The 21,432-nt window shown below is 30.2% G+C and overlaps 1 protein-coding gene across 13 annotated transcripts in view; it reads left to right on the plus strand.

Annotated features, from left to right (window-relative positions):
• The window catches only part of LOC126742188 (uncharacterized), a 108,654-nt gene that overhangs the window by 61,588 nt on the left and 25,634 nt on the right, over window positions 1-21,432 (plus strand). For all 13 annotated transcript variants that reach the window (XM_050448767.1, XM_050448777.1, XM_050448778.1 and 10 more), the window contains exons 9-14: window positions 3,150-3,430; window positions 8,765-9,066; window positions 15,252-15,533; window positions 18,470-18,687; window positions 18,744-18,819; window positions 18,936-19,055. In XM_050448767.1, the coding sequence (XP_050304724.1) occupies window positions 3,150-3,430; window positions 8,765-9,066; window positions 15,252-15,533; window positions 18,470-18,687; window positions 18,744-18,819; window positions 18,936-19,055 (1,279 nt within the window). The remainder of the gene's footprint in view (window positions 1-3,149; window positions 3,431-8,764; window positions 9,067-15,251; window positions 15,534-18,469; window positions 18,688-18,743; window positions 18,820-18,935; window positions 19,056-21,432) is intronic.

Consider the following 21,432-nt stretch of genomic DNA (forward strand, 5'->3'; position numbering starts at 1 on the left):
ACTAATAATTAAAATGTATAGACTTAAAATATTATAGTAAAATTAGACAATTATTTATATTAAACCATTGGCACCAATTTATAAAATTGCATTACCTTAAAAAAAAACTAAATCGTAAAACACAGGAAAAGGCAAGCAAAGCACCAATATATTCCTCCTAGGAATTATATACCTACTCTCAACAAAAGAAGTTCTTTAATTTTTATTTTGAATGTAGATACGGAGAGTTGTCGAATTATTAAGAGAGATTTGTTGCTGATAGATCATCTCTGGACCTCTCCAATTTGTGAAAATTCTAAAGCGTGCATTAATATTATGAATATCTTCATGAGTTGTGCATATTGCATTTTACATAAATAAATATACCGACAAGGTATTACTTCACTATGGTCCCAAGCAAGAATGGTATAGGAGATGTGACAATGAGACAAAGATAAATATGCCAATTTTAAAATAAAAGTTGGGGAAGCAAAAATGTATTGCCTCAGAATGTTGTGGTATGAGCATCTCAGACTAGACCAAGATCAATCATATTTGAATTCATCAAAAATATCTCTGATTGAAAAAAGCAAAGACTGGGTTATTCTATTACTCTTTCTCCAATACTGAGGCCCACGGAACTTTCACCACTATTATATAATCTTTACTGTAGGTTAAGATTATAGTATCACCAGCAAAGAGAGCGCAGTTTGAGATAAAAGTGATGAACCATTAATCTATGTCAAAAATAATAATCAATACCTGTGAAACTGCTAGGTGCAAAGTGGTCTGATAGATAATTTTTTTATCAAAGATGTACTAGAGATACTGACAATATATTTCCTTATTTTAATAATGAGAATCTCATAGGACACGCAATCAAAGGTTGTAATTAAATCGCAAAAGTTGGATGATACTAAATAACCTTTTTCAAAAGTGTCTTGGATGTGAGTAAGCAGATTCAAAATACCCTAAACAGTATTAATTTAGTGTCTTTTTGAAGCCAAATTGAGTTTTGCAAAAAGCCCATTAAAATTAAAGAAGCCTGCAACTTTTCGAGTAAGACAATTTTTTAAATATTTTTGAAAATATAGGTAACAGAGAGATAGGTCTTTAAGTAGAAACTAAAGCTAGTTGAAATGACAATCGCAGTTTTTAAAAAATCAGGAAAAACTTCTTCTGTTACACACAGATTTATAAGCGTGGTCAAAGGACTTATTAGATTTTTTACTCCTTTGATCAAGCTTCCAGTGAGATCAATTTGGTCCTTACTTTTTCTATTTCGAAGGGATTTTACAATAAGTCTAACCTCATTAAAAGAGATTGGTTGGAATTTGAACCTGGTCTGCATAAGGTGAGTGCAATTTATAATAATTACCTAGTTGAATCCTATTTCTTATCAGAACGAGTTAATGGTGAAATAATGTGGGATAATTAATATTCCACTAGATTCTAGATTAGGGACTACTGCTTTTTAGAGTTTATAAAATAAAAATATTTAATTCCTCTTAAATATCTTGGTCTTTGGATTGATTAATTTGGGTTTTTTAGTTAAAAAAAATACATTGAAAAAAAAATTAATTGTATGCACCAGTCGGTATTTTAAGACTACTTTCTTATGCCGTTCCCGAACATCTATTTGCTATTCTCTTGTTCACTTTCTTATACAATGTTTGACAAGTGTATGGTTTCCAATATCACAGTATTTATCAAAACCCATAAAAATATTAAAAAATCGGGTAATTGATATAAATATAAAAAATATATTTATATATTTATCATTTTCAAATATCTGTTTATATTTAATAAGCTAGAAATGTTCTGAACTGGTTGTATAACAATTTTTCAGAAACTTCATATGGGAGTTTTTGACAGAAATCGTAAATGTGACTTTTGTCAATTCAAGGAAAGTACTTATTAGCTGAATTCAAACAACCTTAACCTATAATTAATTAATTAATTCTGTTTTGTACACACGCAGATTCTAATCTAGGTGTACATTTATTTATACTTTTGTGAATTTTATAAAGTGATTGTTTTGCATTGAGATATATTTGATTTGATTTGAAAGAAAAAATTACAGTAAGATATTAATATGTACTATATCAGAATTTAGCGATTTCTTCATGCTCCAAATTAAATAGGGATTTCAAGAGTAATGTTTATTTCTGGAAAAACTAATGGCAAAAAATTTTTTGTCTAAAAATATTCAGTATCGATGCAGTTCGGACGCCACTGGTAGAATTAAGAAAAAATAGTTTGCATAAAAATGCATAAGAGATGCTTCTTGAAATCAACAGAATTTCTTATAGATTACTTCATGACTTATATAAGGGTAAAATATTCGTTACAACTACTTTTGAAAAATGACAACCAACGTGTACGTGACCTTAAGAATAAGCATGGCGGTTTATTATGGAATATTTTATGTTTTATTTCATATTTCAATAAAAAATAGATATTTTTAGATGGATTGACAAATGAATAGTTTAAGTAAGATCCTGTATGTAAACCAAAAAGAAAAAAATAAATAACAGGCTTGTTTTGGCTTAAATTGTATGTCCCATTTTAAATCATCAATTTTTCCTATTTGACTTGGCTGTTTACATTGCAATTCACATAGATGTCACATAGAATCTGAAAAAATGTATGTATTTATATAATAGGTCTGGGGACATAGATTAGAACAAGTAATCTGCTTGCACCCCTTTTTTCTGAAACCTTATTACATATAAGAAACATGACGGTAGAGCTGCACATTATAATATCAAATGTAATCCTAATTTGAATTCTATTGAAATATTTTAAATTTATATGGTATACCAGTACAAAAGTTTGCACTCTAAGTAAACCATTACATGTATTTTTAGCCTGTCTCTGGTCTGAATATTTTCCTGATTTTTTTAAAAAGAGCTCATGTATAAGCTTGCACATTGTATAAAAAGCTTTATATCCAAATTTCATAGAAATACTTTAAAAAGTGTAAAATTTATGAATATTTTTTTTGTTATAAATACATACAACACCCTATATCTCGGAGAGGAATCATTTCTTGATACATTTGTATATGATAAACTAGAGTGTATTTTTGACTGTGTGATTAAAATTTCTTGATAAAAATCTGGATCGTCTCGTGTATCAGCTTCACGTACGGTTTTTTTTTGTTGCAGATTTAAAGGCGAAGTAATAAAAAGCCAACGGATCAAAGAAGAAAAGTACGGGGCAAACGCCAAATGGAACGGGATAGTGGGCGATTTAGTGAGTGGGGCCGCCCATATGTCCTTCGCCGCCCTGAGCGTCTCTAGTGCTCGCTCCGAAGTGATCGACTTTAGTGCCCCCTATTTTTTTAGCGGGGTGTCTTTTTTAGCCTCGCCCCAACAGAGGTCCGAGATACCACTGTTGGCCTTCTTGTTACCTTTCAGCTTTGAACTGTGGCTGGCCATTTTAATCAGTAAGTTTTATCAAAGAGTGTCATATTATTAAGGGAAAAAAAAAGAAATCTAAATCGCCCCTGTTGGCAAACTTTAATTAGTTCGATGCGTTTTGCTTATTGCCCTTGTCAAGAGCATTAAAAGAACTCGTCCAATATCTCAAAGAGACCTACGTGAGTAGGGAAATAATAAAAAACCCTAAGTCTCGGTTTAATTTTTTTTTTTAATTTCTGAAGGTTACATGTTTCGCTTAAAATAAAGCATCATTAGATCTTATAAAATAGTAATAACTCTCACGAGATGACCTGCTTAGTTTGCTAACTATCGGCAATCGATGATACTGCTGAGGTAGCAACTCGTGGTCGGCTCGTGTAGATCTTTCGTGCATGTTACGACACACGTTTTTTTTCTGGATCGGTCTAAGGTAAACAGATCATCTCGGTCCTGGGAGACTATTAGGTATTGCCCCGGAATTCCATGGACAATCTCAGCCTCCCGGTTTTTCCAGAAATACCCCGTTAAGGAGTCACAACCCAGATGAGGTGCAAGTCAAATAACAAAATAGATTTTAGCAGATACAAGATTTTATATAAAAAAAAAACAGAAAAAAAAAATTAAAAATGTCACTCCCTAAGTTATAAACTAAATTTTTAAAACGATTTCTCTCAATTTGCTTCAATTTCAATAAAAAATAAAATGAAATCAAATGTTACTAGGACAACAAGTGTTCTCTCACTAGTTTTTTGACAGCAGACTTGTGCATTCCTTAATAAAATCAGGTAACATATTAAAATCGGATAAATTATTGTAAAGTACAGAATTGAGCATTTGACTAGAATTACACCTATCTAGTAAAATAAAGTTAGAGGAATGACGTGTGCCATAATTATGTACATCACTAAACATTTTAATTTTATCGTTAATATACGATGGTAACATTTAATTTTTTGCTTTAAACAGAAAGACGTATACACTAAAATTAATTTTTTGTTTTATTGACAAATGTTTGACACATTAACCATTAATAACACGGGTGTAAATCTGTTGGATTTCAAAATAGTTCTAATTGCTCGATTCTGCACCAGCTGTAATTGGTCGGTTTTAAACTTAGGTAAATTATAAAGAAGTGATGAACAAAACTTAAGGTGAGGTGCCGCTATGCTATTATATAACAATAATCTGATAACTCGAAAAATTCATCCATTATCCCAAAGATGCTGGTCATCACAAAAGTGCTGGTAAGTTTATGGTAAGTTTTTGTTGAATTTTCCGTTTTTCGGGTTACATAATTTTAATTATTGGTTAGGTCTGATGATGCTCTAGTCCAGCGAAACATGTAACCTTCATAATTTTATTAAATGTATTTGTGATGCTGTAGATTTCGTGTTTGTACCTTTTATAAAAAATTATCTGGTATTCAGTGACAAATTTTGTCCTACCCTTGAAATAAAACCTACTTTTTTCGAATACTTTCGTGTTATATGGTGTAATCGGCATGTATGTGAAAATTTAAATAGCAGTCGAATATAACACCTTAATATTTAATTTGCTGTTCGTATTCGATTACAATATTGTTTATGTAAATATGAATATTATCTGTGTTAAAACCTGACAGTTTACTTTTCCTTTCAAACAAACAAAATTTAGATTTTGATGTATTTATACATAAATTATTTCTATAAAGCCATTTAAATATATTCCCCAAGATATCGTTTCCATCCAAATATACCATTGTGTCATCAGCGAACAATTCGATATTGCAAGCATATACAACATTTACGATATCGTTAATATAAAGTAAAAATAATAAAGGACCCAGGACAGTTCCTTGAGGCACTCCATATTAAACCTGTAGTGGATCTGAGACACTATTTTGAAATTTAACTTTTTGATGTCTGTTAGTTAAATATAATTTAAACCACTCTAATACATTCTGCCCAAAACCGAAACCTTTTAATTTTTTTAATAAGATATTTCTATCCACTGTCTCAAAAGTCTCAAAAATCAAGAAACATAGCCAAAACAAAATTCCCTTTATCTAGTTCTTTAAGTCATCTCGTGAAAGTTATTACTAGTTTATATGGTCTGATGATGTTTTATTTTAAGCGAAATATGTAACATTCGGGACAAAAAAAAAATATTTTGAGATCGAGGAGGTCTCTTTGAGATAATGGACGAGTACTTTCAACGCTGTAAAGTTAAAAAAAAAATATTTGTTAGTACTAAGCAGGCATCTCCTGAGAGTTATTACTAGCTTATAAGGTAAAAAAAAATATATATATATATATACCTGTGGTGTCTTAGGAAAGTGGTTCGCCCCTATAACTTTTTTAATTTTTAACTTAAAAAAATGCAATTTGGTAAGTGCGTGTAGCATCCAAATTGGGATTAGCTGACGTATTCAGTTGTCTTCTGTCACTTCTGGTTCAACTGGAAATGATCCTAACTTTCTTATTTTAAATGGGACCTTCCAAATTTTTTAACATATTTTATTAGGAAAAAACCAGCATTATTGAAATTTTGTTATTTATCTCTTGATATTGTAAAATCGACTGTAGTGATGCGTGACTTACCCTATGAAAAAACAAGTAAATTATTTAACAGTTGGCATGTCAAATAATTTATTAGGGCACAAAATGCTCAAAATGCTACCTAAAAGTTTCAATAACTCTTAAAATTTTTCAAAAGTCTAAATAACTATTATTATTGAAAAATGTCTGTATAACTCGAATTATATGAGAAACTGACAAATTGCCATGACAAATCGTAACAATGATAAATGTCAAATCCAAGACCAATTTACTATTGTATTATAAATACTGACAAAAAACACTTCAAAAGCTCTTCAAGTTATCGTTAATAATTAGACCGGTAAGAGTGAGAGTCCAATTTATCGTTAATCTTGGATGTTTAATAGATGTTACTCAAAATTCTACTAAATGCTAAAAAGTCGCTACAAAATCTATTTAAAACGGAAACAAATATTTTATTAATTTACAGCAATCTTTGGGTTTTTTAATTGGGAAAAAACTAGGTATGCGGCTTTAAACGTTATATTATTTCTGCAATATTGTTACAACATTACAGTAACATTGCAAAGTTAATAATGCACATATGTAGTAATTGTAATATAGTTGCAATGTTTCATTATTGTTGAAAATGCAATATATAAATGCTAGTGTAATATTGCATCTGTATTGCAAGCACTCTATTGCTGTAATATTGTTTATATATAATTCCAGCAATATTTCATTTCAATTTATATTTTAATGTTTCATCTGCAGTATTCCGTATATACTGTTAATTTTATTTGCACCTGCAATACTATTGAAATATTTAATAATCGTCACAAATGCGATATATATCACTGAAATTCGATGTGTAATACCTTAGATGGGAGTCAAAATGTGGGAATTTTATTCCAAGGGTGCCCGTAAGAAAGACAATAATTTTCCACTTATGAATCAGTGAATATCATGAGTTTTAATGGTTATAATTTAAAAGTTATTGATTCGTGAAATTGTTCGATGGCTATTTTAGGGTTGTCTGCAAAAATTTTAAAAATCCCTTAGGTGGAAGTCAAGATATTAGAATTTTATTCTAGGGGTGCCTGTAAGAAAGAAAATAATTTTTGACTTATATATCAGTGAATATCATAAGCATTAGTAGTCAAAATTTTAAAATATTTGACCCTTGAGATATTCAGAAGACTAATTAAGCTTTTTTTGGAAAAATTTTTGAAAATCCCTTTGCTGGGACTCAAGATATTAGAGTTTTATTCCAGGCATGCCTGTGAGAGAGAAAATAATTTGTCACTTAAAAAATAGTAAATATCATGGGTTTTCGTAGTCAAAATGTTTAAATTATTAACTTTTTAAATTCTCAACAGTTCAATTCATATGGTGAATTACTTGTGGATAAATTTTGGAAAATCCTTGACTCAAAATCAAGAGATTAAAATTTTATTCCATGCATACCTGTAAGAGAGAAAATAATAAATTCTCATTTATAAATTAGAGAATATTATAAGACCTGGTAGTCAAAATTCTACAATTATTGACTTTTAAGATTCTCGAGACTATTTGAGGTTTTTCCTCTTGAGATTGTTAACTTTAGACGAATTTTGCAATTTTTTAGGTACCATCTATGCAATCCGTGCCTGCCCTTTACTCGAAATTCATTTCCACTATGCCAACTCGCGTTGGATTTTTACTATTTACTTTATTTCTTTTTCTCTATTCATTATTACTATTTACTGTTAATATTCGACCACTGTCCTTATATATTATAATTTTTAATGGCGAATTTTCGCTTTTGGGAAAAATAATAAGTAGAAGTCTTTATAAGGTATATAATGCCTCGTAGTCATTTATATAGGAAGTCGTGGTAATTTGACTGCAAAAACTTTAAGTTAAAAAGTCCAGTAAATAAAATATTACTCCCAAAAGTCGGGAATACGCTAAGAAGATTTTTTATATCTTAAAAAATTACGTTTAATGCCTGGAATAAGATCGAAAATTATTTGCTTGTAATTTGAAAACCGAAAAATATTTTGAAAAAATTATTCTGGAAAAATTTTGGATATCCCTTTACTGGGGCTCAGAATACCGCAATTTTGGAGGTGAAAATATCGTAATTTTCCTTGCACGAGTGCCTGTAAGAAATATTTAAATTCTTATTACTGGAAACCAAAAAAATATGTTAAAACTTAATAAACGTTCGTCATTTTCATTAAAGTTATGCACAAGCGTAAATTCAAATTCAGACTAATTAGAATTACCAAATATCGACTGTCTGGTATCAAATTATTTGTAAAAGAATACACTTTTTAATTATGGTAACGAGCCATCCTGGTTCTAATTGAAAAAAATTAGTTATAGCCGAAAATACGATTTTGCAAACTTTAGACGCATCTAGGAAAGACAGTCAATTATATTTTTTTCCAGGACTACTAATTAACTATTTTAATTTATTCGTGGAACTCTAGATTGAAATATCAAAAATTAAAGTCAAAAGTTAACACATGAACTGTCATTTTTCTTAGACTGTCATTTTCTGTCAAAAAAATTGGGGTAAATCGTATTTAAATTAAGAAACTTAGAGTCATTTCCAATTAAACCGGAAGTAACAGAAAACAACTCAATACGTCAGCCAATCCCAATTCGGGTGCTACACCCACGTACCAAAACTCATTCTTTTAACTTAAGAAAATTAAAAAAGTTATAGACCGAGGACTTAGGGTCCTTGTCAAGAGCAATTTTATCTATATCTAAAAAAAATTATAAAACAAGAGTCTCTATCCATCAGCACTTTACAATAATGTCCACAACATAAATTTTAATCATTAATTTCAGGCCTGAACATAACGGCAATAGCGGTGGCGATATACGAGTGGCTCTCGCCCTTTGGATTGAACCCCTGGGGGCGTCAAAGGTCGAAGAATTTCAGCATGAGTTCCGCCCTGTGGGTGATGTGGGGCCTGTTGTGCGGTCACCTGGTGGCTTTTAAGGCTCCCAAAAGTTGGCCGAATAAGTTTTTGATTAACGTGTGGGGCGGCTTTTCAGTGATCTTCGTTGCTAGTTACACTGCTAACATCGCGGCCCTGATTGCCGGATTGTTCTTTCAAAATACCGTTAGTAATTACCACGATCGGAGTGTAAGTATAATCATTTTTTATTGAGGTTTAAAGTTTTTAATTTAAGTTGTTCCAGAATTTATTGACGTTCGTTTTGTAAATTTTTTCAATTTTTTTATTAGCATTAATAATATATATCTTACTAATTTTTGGAGTTTTTTATTATTTTATTTAAATATTACGCTATTGATCATATTTAATTTTTAAGTAGAATCAAGACCATTTTACTAGGCAATTTTCTATAGTTTTTTTCATGTTGAAATTACGCTCCATTTTTTTTTTTTTTTTTGGTAAACTTGAATCAATTTTTAAGTCGCTTTTCTAATGAAAAAAAAATTGTTCACTCTTTTATTTTAAAAGTAAGCTGTTATTAGGTGACATTTTTTTAAAGGAATTTGTTTTATTTTTCTTTTCATAGTATTAACATTAGTGTCTTGCTAATGTTTTAATTTTAAAATAACGTGCAATCTACTTTATTCAATAAGCACAATTATCTGGCTCACAACTCAATTTTTAATGCCCGGATTTGTCTAATTTTAATTTCAACAGTTGCTTGAATCGCTCTTTTACCCATAGTCAAAGACTCAAACATATCCAGACACTATAAGATTTTTTATTGCAGTTTTTGGAAGACATACTGTTACTTATTAGACACCTTATGGTTCTCTTGCTCATAACTCAGCTTCAAGTACCGGAATTTGCCTAATTTTTATTTCAAAAACTCCCTGAATTATTCCTTTACTTTTAGTTTAGGATCCAAGTAAATCCGGGTACTAAAAGATTGTTTATTTAAGTTTTTAAAAGTCAAGGGTAATTTACTGCTCATGATTATTAGTCCCTAAATGGTTCTCCGACTCCTTTTTACTTATAATCAAAGATTGAAGCAATTCCGGACACCAGATGTTTTTTTATCAGAGTTTTTGAAAATCACGTGCAATTTGCTGTTTACTCATTAGACTTTTCACGGTTATTTCGCTCATAACTTAGCTCCTAATGTCTAGATTCGCTTAATTTTTATTTCAAAACTTGCCTAAGTCCTTCCTTTACTAACAACCAAAGATTCAAGCACCCTTTATTTTTTACTCTTTAGATTCTTCACAGTTCTCTGGCTTATAACTCTGAATTCCTCCTTTATCTACGGTCGACGATTTGCTTCCTTAAAATTGTCATGTGCAGTTTACTGTTTACTTATTTCTCTGGTTTTTTTTTTTAAGTCACTTGAATTCCTTCTTTACACGCAGTCGACTATTCAAGCAATTAGGGACAACAGATATTTTTTAATTGCAATTTTTACAAGTCATATGTAATTCACTATAACTCATAACTGTTCACGGTTTTTTGTCTCATAACTCAGCTTTTAGTGTCGAGATTTGAGTGAGTTTTGAAAGTTGCATAAATCCCTTTTTTAGTCGCAATCAAAGATTCACAATTTTATTTTGTAAATTTGAAACAATTTTTGGTGTGTTTTAAAACATTTACAAGTACACTATTCGTCGTAATCTTGACTAATTTAAAGCCTTTTTAATAATTTTTCCAGGCAGTTACAGTTATTCTTTCCTGGAAAATAAAGCTATTTTAAAACACTTAAGTCAAAAAGTGACCTACTTATTCCAGGCAGTTGATAAGATTTTGACTTTGTTAGGACCACACTTGCCTGGAAAATTTTTTCAACAATCGTGACTTTTCCAAGCAGTTAAAAGCTAAACTACGCTTTTGTACCTCAACTGCTTGAAAGATTTTTTTTAATATTCTCAATATTCATGATAGTCCAGGTTCATTATTTATGGTTCTTCAGGTATTAAGGCATCTTTTTCATGTTTTACAACTCAACTGCCTGGAAGAATAAAATGAATTTTCCAGGCATTTTAAGTCATTTTTAAGCTTTTTAAGTCAAAACATGGTGTTTTATTGTATATTCCAGGCAGTTGATAAGATTTTGACTTTCAATACAATTCAAATAACGTTTCCTATTAATTTTTAATTATCTTTATTTGATTTTTATATAAAATATTGAAATTACCTTATTTGCTAAATTTTCAAACATTTTGAACTTTTTTTTAATTTTTTACAAATTCTTGTTTTGGATTTTTTTTTAATTTTACAGTAATACTATTTACCAATTTTTAAAGTATTTAAAAAAAATTAATTTACCGGTCTTATTAACTTATTAATTTTTTATAATTAGTTACTCTTTTAATAATTAATACATTTTTGTAAATATTTTGGATTAACGATATTTCAATATCTATATACAGATTGATGAGTTTTGAGTTATTTTGCAAGAATTTCAACCCTTTTAATCAGCCCCTGAAAAAGAAAAAAATAACTGAAAAAGCCCCATTAAATAATTAAAATTTAAGTTTCAAAATTCGAAAAAAAGCATATCAATTTTTAATATAAAATATATTAATGTTATTTATTATATAGAAATTATCTTTTGTTATTATTTTATATTATTAGCTTGTTTTAAATACCCTTTTTTCTCCCACTGCACGAGAAATAAAATTACAATTTATTTACAAAATTATCCTTCCAAAATTTCGGAGGTTAATATTTTGGCCAAAAATGTTCTTTTTTTCTAATTTAAAAAGTCGTATTGGTTTTATTTTATAATTAAATAAAAATTTGGTGGATATGTCCGTATCACACGTTTATGGGAAATAGAACATTCGTCCAGGCATTTTAATGGAAAGGGAGATTTCTGGCATAAGAATTTTTTTATCATTTTGTTGTAAAGAAAAAAAAAATTTTAAAAGGTTCTTAAAACTTCCTATAAGCTTCATAATTTCTTATTGTTTTGATCAAAAAATTATTTTCTATTTTCGATTTTTATTTTCATAAAATAACGATTTTCTCAAAAAGTTTCCAAAAAATCTTATATGCTCCTAATGCCAAGAAAAAATTTGATTTAAATATTTTTAATTATAGGCTGAATTGTTTAACACATTGAGTTCCGCGTGTCCACCGGTGGGCATTTCGAGTTTGCTTTTTGGGACCACATACCCATCGGTGGGCACATCGCATCGCTTATTCAGGGACCGCGTGCTCACCCGTGAGCATGGATTACTTCTGCCTATACCAAACGACGGTCTGGTCCCAGGATGAGCCAAAAAATATATTGGGTTGGGCAATTTGGATAATTTAGGTATTTAGTTTATAAGAGTAGAAAAAAACGACATTTGAGTTAATATACCATGTTATATTACCTTAAAACAGAAAAAATACTCTTAAAACTTAAAAATAAATTGTCATAAAAAACAGTCGTTTTCTTATGTAACCAAAACTTAAAATACCATAAAAATGACTAATCTAAATATAATAAAACTTACTAAAACGACCTAATTTTTGACGAAATACACACTGCCACAAAGAAACTGCTGACACTAAAGTTTTAGGCCAAATGTTTTTGGAAGCAAGTAATACAAAGGGGAATATTACACGGTACACAAATTGTATTGACCTTTTTCGCATTTTTTCGGGCGTACGCAGCATTGTGAGCCATTGACATGGTGCTGTAGCATTTAGTGCATCTCTTTCGAGTAACTCGTTTTTGGCCTTCCACTTCCTTCAACGTGCAGCGTTGCGTTCTTGACGTGGAAGGACGAGAAACAGTATTAAGTTTTTCGTCGTTTTTAATGAGACCTGAAACTACCTCTTCTTTGAAAGTGGTAATGCTGATTTTTTTCTTGTTTATTTTATAGTAAAGATGTAACGCGTTTACTATTGTTGTAGCAGTAATGAGATGAAACACTAGGCGTTTGTACCATTTTGAAGTTTGCATTAGAAAAGGCGCGTATGCTGACATTTGATCCGACAAGTCGATATAGGCCTTGCCCTGATTATAGTCAACAATTACTTTCGGTTTAATAACTTCCTTTCCTTTCTTTGCTAAAGTAACGGTAGAATCATCGTGTTTGGTGCTTAGCATGATGACGTCTCTCTTATCCTTCCACGTCAGGACTACAGTTTTGTCATTATCTTACCGAGCTACAATTCCAACTCGATTCAACTTTTCCTTTATTACTTTCTGAGGATTACCTTTGCGGTTTGCTCTAATTGTACCAACTAAATGCGTTTTTCGGTCAATCAGTCTGTTGGATAATGATACGCTCGTTCATTACGCTCGTGGGACGTTACTTTCGTCGATACAAATATCTTTTTCGGGCATGTAGAAGGACTTAAATTTCTTTTGCAGTATGTCAAGAAATTCGGATATTATGTAAAGTCGGTCATCAGAGGGTCTGTCCTTCTCATTACCACTTACATGGAACATGCCCAAAATACCTTCAAATATTGTGGGTATGCGATTTTGGTACAACGATTTGGTTGACCAATAATCCCATAACTGAGGCATTGGAAGAAGGCCCATCCATAATATAATGCCAAAAAATTTTCGCATTTCCACGGGATTGGCATCCACCCATTTCGGCACCTTGGCCTTCCAGTTTGGATCCGCTATTGCCGCAGCAATTCGCTGTGAAGCAAACCTATTGGTTTCAGTCACAAATAGATTAATCATCTTATTGTCGATAAAATAGTTAAAGAATTCAGTTGGTTCCTTCCCTGCAAAGTCTGCACTAACAGCTGGAACAACACCAACATTCTGAGGGCTTTTACTGAAAGACAGTCGGTCTCCTTGAACGTGATCCCATTTTTGCTTAGTAGTTAAAGTCGCTAGAGGTACGTTATCGTCTAGATCTTCGTTTTCGGATAATAATATGGCAGAATTATCTGAATTATTACCGGATGAATCGTTATCGGATGATAGATCACTTTCAACAGGAATAAAATCTTTATCTACGAGCGAATCATCTGAAATTCCGGTAATTTCAGATTCTCCAGCTCCTTTGCCAACTCCTGATCCGATAGATATTTCTTAGCCATATTTGCTTAACTCTAAAACAAAAAAACACATTAAAGCTAGTGTCCACAGGTGGGCATTTGGTCCTAAAATGTAAAATAGCATTCAGGGACCACGTGCCCATCCGTGGGTCACCGAAAAAAAGTTACAAAAACAGCCAAAAGTCGACAGAGTATTGATCCACAAACAACATAAACTGCAAAAAAATAACTATTAATAAAAAATATCCGGAATAAAAATTTGGTCCCTGAAAGTAAAGTCCAAATACCCACCGGTGGGCTCAACGTGTTAAATAAAAAATGAAAATAGTTCCAATAAACTATTCTATATTCCGTTTTTAAAAACACTTTTTAATTGCGTCTAATAAAAGGAATAAACTGCAATAACATAAACATTAATAAACAAAAACAAACATTTTTAGTTTTTAATTGTTCTTGAGAAAATTGATGATTTTTGTCTAGGAGTTTTTCGCGATTTTGTCTCACTATTTAGAAAAAAAGTCAGAATATCTTATTTTTAAAGGATAACACATTTAATTCTTAACAATTTTCATTTCATCATATTTTCAAAAGAACCGTTAGTTTTCTTGGTAAAAAAATATCATTTGCTTCTTTTGAAAATTTAATAAATATTGCTTTATTTAAAAATTACGTATTAGCCATTTATTTTTTAATTAAAAATTAAAAAAAAAATAATTTAAATTATTTGTTTAACTCAATTTATTTTTTCTAATTAAATAATTAATGGTTGTCAATAAGTTTAATTGTAGGGTCCAAAAAAATATTTTTTTTATTGATCTTTAAACATAACAAATCAAGGTTTAATAAATAAAAGTGTATCGAATCAATTTAAATTATGCCAAGGTAAATAAACATTATGTGCTATCCAATTAAATTATGCTTAATTTTCAATAATTTTCTATGCTTTGCAAAATTAATTAAATAAAACTAATTTTTATTTACTTTAGTAGGAAAAATATTAGCAACTTTTTTACACTCTATATTTTTGTTACGAACATTCATAGAAAATAAAAGCATAACTTAAATTGATATGATACTCATTTACTCAATATTTCTTGTTTAAATCCCCGTTAAACTAATGTCTTCTTTAACAATTTTCCACTCAATTAAATAAAAGTGCCTCGCATCCATTTAAATTATGCCTTTAAGCACCGTTAAAAAATCAACACACTTTAAAAATTTCCACAAATAATAACCGTAATGGAATTTTGTTATTTTATTCGCCGCTAAACCATATTGCAATAATATGCATTCAGTTGACATTACATTATACAAGCGGTTTACCTCAATTTTTTTTTTAATTAATTAATTCTTGTATATTTTAGCTATTAAGCCAACGTGTGGGAACACCGAAATCGTCAGCAGCAGAATATTACGTGCAAAAGGCGAATCAAATGCTTTGGCAACACATGAGCAAATATTCTCTGGAAAATGCCGAGGAAGGAGTGGAGAGATTAAGGAATGGTTCCTTGGATATGTTAATAGCAGACACCCCTATATTGGACTATTATAGGGCGACAGATCATGGTTGTAAATTGCAAAAAATTGGCGACACTATTAACGAGGATACGTACGCTATCGGGATGACAAAGGGGTTTCCTTTAAAGGTATTTTAATTTAATTAACACCGGTTTTTTTGTTCGGATGCCAAAAACAGTACGATCGATTGTGCAACCGACAGTGATTTATAGGGAAAACATCGGAAAAGAATTAATATAAAGTTTATAGGGAACAGCTGCTCTGGATGGCGAGATTTATCTCGATTGGATTTTGTTTTTTATTTAAATATTTAAAAAAATATTCCTCTTTTAGCTGACATAAGCCTGGTGAGTTTTTGTTATAAGTGTTATGCCTCAGGGTGGGATTTTTCCGAGAGAAAGGACGGTTTTTAGTGTCTATTGTTTCTTGATAAAACAACCCTTTATCCTTTTTATTTCATAAGAGAAAGGGGTTTGTTTTAAACGCTAAAAAGGTTTACAGCTTCTGGAGGAATTACTTAAGTTTTTACATAACTTTAGTGAATATGACGAACATTTATGTAGTTTTAACATATTTTCTTGGTTTCATGTAATAAGAATTTAAATGTTTCTTACAGGCACTCGTGCAAGGAAAATTACAATATTTTCAGCTCCAAAGTTGCGGTATTCTGAGCCCCAGTAAAGGGAATTCAAAAATTTTTCCAGAATAATTTTTTCAAAATATTTTTCGATTTTCAAATTCCAAGCAAATAATTTTCGATTTTATTCCAGGCATAAAACGTGATTTTTCAAGTTATGAAAAAACTTCTTGATGTTTTCTCGAGTTTTGGGAATAGTATTTTATTCTCTAATTAATATTGTATCTATTTACTGGACTTGGCAGGTTTACTTTTTTATAATAAAATTACCACGACTTCCCATATCAATTACTACAATGCTCTATATACCTTATAGAGACTCCTACTTATTATTTTTTCAAAAAGCAAAAATTCCCCATTAAAAAACATTTTTGTCTTCAAATATGATGGTCGAATAATAAGCAACAATCCAATGGGATTTGGCATAGGAGAAATGAATTTCGAATAAAGGACAGGTACGGATTGCATGGATGGTACCTAAAAAATTGCAAAATTTTTCTAAAATTAACAATGTCAAGAGGAAAAACCTCAAATAGTCTCCCGAGAATCTAAAAAGTCAATAATTGCAGCAGTTTGACTACCAGGCCTTAATATTCACTGATTTATAAATGTGAATTTATGCTTGGAATTATTGGTAACCAGGCAATTACAAAAAATTAGAACAGCATTGCGATACAGAATTAGAACATTGATTTAGTGTATAATATACATTTCAAGACCTGTACATTATATTTTTAAAATATATAAAATATATACAAAGTACATACAGTAGATATAGATTCTAGTGTCATATGTAGACCCCACTCAAATTTCAAAATACTATAAGGGATATCAGAGACATTTCTGACATATTCTAAATATTGTTGTAACATTTGTGCAATATAAGAGATATTCTGGACAACTTTTGGTAATATTTCTTGTGTTTTTCTAGCAATGTTTCCAGGTTTTTGCTTGACCATACTGGTTACAAAATTCATTAGGAAGAATTTACCACCTAGGAATATACCTGGAATTACAGATATGCCTGGAATAAAATTTTAATATCTTGAGTCCAAGCAAAGGGATTTCCAAAATTTTTCCAGAAAAAGATTAAGTGGTCTTCTGAGAATCCAAAAAGTCAATAATTTTAAAATTTTGATCACTAAGACTCATGGTATTCATTGATTGATGGGTGGGAAATTATTTTCTTTCTTAAAGGTATTCCTGGACCCAAATTTCATTATTTTCACTTCCATAAAAGGAATTTCCAAAATTTTTCCAGAAGAAGCTCAAGTGGTCTTCTCACAATACGAAAAGTCAATAATTTAAAAATTTTGGCTATTTAGACTTCTGATATTCACTAATTTATAACTAAGATTTTTTTTTTCTTACAGGAATGCCTGGAATAAAATTTCGATATCTTCATTTCCACTAAAAGATATTTCAACATTTTCCCAGAAGTAATTTCCATGATCTGTTAAAAATTTAAAGAGTTAATAATTTCAACGTTTTGACTACTAAAACTCATGATATGTACTGATTTATAAATGAGGAATTATTTTCTTTTTTACAGGCACCCCTGGAATAAAATTCCAATACCTTGATTTCCAGTAAAGGAATTTCTAATTTTTTTCTAAAAAGTAACCAAATGATCTTCTGAAAATGTGGAAAATCAAAAACTGTAAAATTTAACTTATAAGACTCCTGATATTTACTGTTTTTTAAGTGACAAATTATTTTCTCTCTCACAGGCATGCCTGGAATAAAACTCCAATATCTTGAGTCCCAGCAAAGGAATTTCCAAAATTTTTCCAGAAAAAGCTTAAATAGTCTTCTGAATATCTTAAGGGTCAATATTTTAAAAATTTTGACTACTAATGCTCATGATATTCACTGATTTATAAGTCAAAAATTATTTTCTTTCTTACAGGCACCCCTAGAATAAAATTTTAATATCTTAAACTCCAACAAAGGAATTTTCAAAACGTATCCAGATAAAGCTAAAATGGTTGTTTGTAAATCTAAAAAGCCATGAATTTTAAAATTGAGCCTATTAGAACTCATGATATTCACTGATGCATTCGTGACGAATTACTTTCGTTCTTACAGGCATCTCTGGAATAAAATTTCCAAAATTTTTCCAGACAACCCTAAAACAGCCATCCAAGAATTCCACAGATCAATAACTTTTAAATTATAACTAATAAAACCCATGATATTCACTGATTCATAAGTGAGAAATTATTTTCTTTTTTACAGGCACCCCTGGAATAAAATTCCCACATCTTGGGTTTTTCCATAAAACCCTAAACAAACCATCAAATAACCCTAAAAACCATTAATAGCACCATTTCACTTATCACAACCCAAAATAACCACTGTTTTATTTTTTAAGGTGCATAACTTAAGGGCATATGATGAACGTGTCTATAATAATTATTTTTTTAGGATAGTATATCTGCAGTCATAGCAAAATACTCCTCAAACGGCTACATGGACATTTTACAAGAAAAATGGTATGGAGGCCTGCCTTGCTTCAAATTAGCCCAGGAAATAGCCCAACCGCGCCCTTTGGGCGTGGCAGCGGTCACCGGGGTATTCATTTTACTCGGAATGGGAATTGTGATTGGGCTAGTCACCCTTACAGTGGAACATTTATTTTTCAAGTAAGCCGCATTTAAAAAAAAAAACAAGACATATATAAAAAAACCAAATTTTCCAGATATGCCTTGCCAATGTTAAGAGATAAACCTAAAGAAAGCATCTGGAGAAGCAGAAATATTATGTTCTTCAGCCAAGTAAGTAAGCGAGACTTTTTTTTACTTCTTATATAAACCCTTCCAGTTAGAAAGTAGTTTTCCCTTAAGGGTGAAACTTAATACAATAATGCTCCCTTTTCGTCTTTTGTTTGCAGAAACTTTATCGGTTTATTAACTGCGTGGAGCTGGTGTCACCGCATCATGCTGCAAGGGAACTGGTTCACACTATCCGACAAGGACAAATTACCAGTTTGTTCCAGAAGAGCATTAAGAGGGTTCGTTTTGATTTTTCAAGGGTAAAACATTCCCTAGGGAACGTGCGTGAGAAATATATAATTTAATTGACGATTTTTGGTTGATATTTAGAGCGATCAGGAGTGGGAATTTTTAAAGTAATTTGTATAGTGTTATTAAAAAGACTCTTTTGGCTTCTTTTTTTTTGAAATTTAAATTAAAATTTTTATTACAGGAGTGCCTGTAAGAAATAAAATAATTTCTCTTAAAAAATTAGTGATACCTTCAATTTTGGTAGTCAAAGTTAACTTTTATATAATTTTTTTATTTGGAATTTCTCTCTGTTTTCCACAGGATTTTTTACTTTTTTGTTGGGAAAAGGTCGAACTTTCCTGCACCAGGTGTCGAGATATTAAAATTTTTACTGCGTCACTACCTGTAAAAAAAAGAAAATTAACGATCAGAAATTTATTTTCATTAGTCTTTTTTATAATGAATATTCTAAAAAAAAAGCACCAGAGCCATTAAGGTTATGTACGTTATATTAGGCAAGATTCCTGAGTCAATTTATAATTTTTTCTTTATTCATATTACTCTTCAAAATTGCTTTTTTTTATATACTTTTCTTAAAAAATAACTCTTAAAAATTATATAGAACGGTGCATCACACCCATTTAAGTAATGCCTTAAGTATTAACTATATAGAATTATATATAATTTGAGACAGGGTTCGTTTTGATTTTTTATGGTTAGAACATAGCGTAAGAAATATATGATTTAATTGACAATTGTTGGTGATATTTAGAGCCATCAGGAGTGGGATTTTCAAAGTAATTTGTATGGTGTTATTAAAAAGGGACAAGTTATGCACGCAATATATTAGGAAATATATAGAGTTTTTGTAATTCGAGGTTTTTTGAGGCTTTTTTTTCAAATTTAAATTAAACTTCCTAATACGGGAGTGCCTGTAAGAAATAAAATAATTTCCCTTTAAAAATCAGTGATACCTTAATTAAGTAGTTAAACTTTACTAATTATTTTTTTATTTGGAATTGCTCTCTGTTTTCCAAAGGATTTTCATTACTTTTTTGGGAAAATGTCGAAATTCCCTGCACTAGGCGTCGAAATATTAAAATATTTACTGCACCACTACCTGTAAAAACAAAGAAAATTAACAATTGGAAATTTATTTAAAAAAAAAAGATATTTATTTTCATTAGCCTTTTTTATAAATAATATTCTAAAAAAAAGTACCAGAGCCATTAAGGTTATGCACGTTATATTAGGCAAGATTCCTGAGTCAATTTATAATTTTTTTCTTAATCATATTACTCTTCAAAATTTTTTACTTTTATATTTACTTTTCTTAAAAAATAACCCTTAAAAATTATATAGAACGGTGCATCCCATCCATTTAACTTATGCCTTAAGTATTAACTATATAAAATTATATATAATTTGAGAGAGGGTTCGTTTTGATTTTTTAAGGTTAGAACATTGCGTAAGATATATATGATTTAATTGACAATTGTTGGTGATATTTAGAGCCATCAGGAGTGGGATTTTCAAAGTAATTTGTATGGTGTTATTAAAAAGGGACAAGTTATGCACGCAATATATTAGGAAATATATAGAGTTTTTGTAATTCGAGGTTTTTTGAGGCTTTTTTTTCAAATTTAAATTAAACTTCCTAATACGGGAGTGCCTGTAAGAAATAAAATAATTTCCCTTTAAAAATCAGTGATACCTTAATTAAGTAGTTCAACTTTACTAATTATTTATTTATTTGGAATTGCTCTCTGTTTTCCAAAGGATTTTCATTACTTTTTTGGGAAAATGTCGAGACTCCCTGCACTAGGCGTCGAAATATTAAAATATTTACTGCACCACTACCTGTAAAAACAAAGAAAATTAACAATTAGAAATTTATTTTAAAAAAAATTATATTTATTTTCATTAGCCTTTTTTATAAATAATATTCTAAAAAAAAGCACCAGAGCCATTAAGGTTATGCACATTATATTAGGCAAGATTCCTGAGTGAGGATTTGAGAGAGGGTTCGTTTTGATTTTTTAGGGTTAAAACATTGCGTAAGAAATTTAATTGACAATTGTTGGTAATATTTAGAGCCATCAGGAGTGGGATTTTCAAAGTAATTTGTATGGTGTTATTAAAAAGGGATTACATCCAAGTTATGCACGCAATATATTAGGAAATATATAGAGTTTTTGTAATTCGAGGTTTTTTGAGGCTTTTTTTTCAAATTTAAATTAAACTTCCTAATACAGGAGTGCCTGTAAGAAATAAAATAATTTCTCTTATAATAAAAAATTAATATTCTAAAAAAAGCACCAGACCCATTTAGGTTATGCACATTATATTAGGCAAGATTCCTGAGTCAATTAATAATTTTCTTCT

The sequence above is a fragment of the Anthonomus grandis genome, chromosome 11 (genome assembly GCF_022605725.1).
Source record: "Anthonomus grandis grandis chromosome 11, icAntGran1.3, whole genome shotgun sequence".
NCBI classification, from domain to species: domain Eukaryota; kingdom Metazoa; phylum Arthropoda; class Insecta; order Coleoptera; family Curculionidae; genus Anthonomus; species Anthonomus grandis.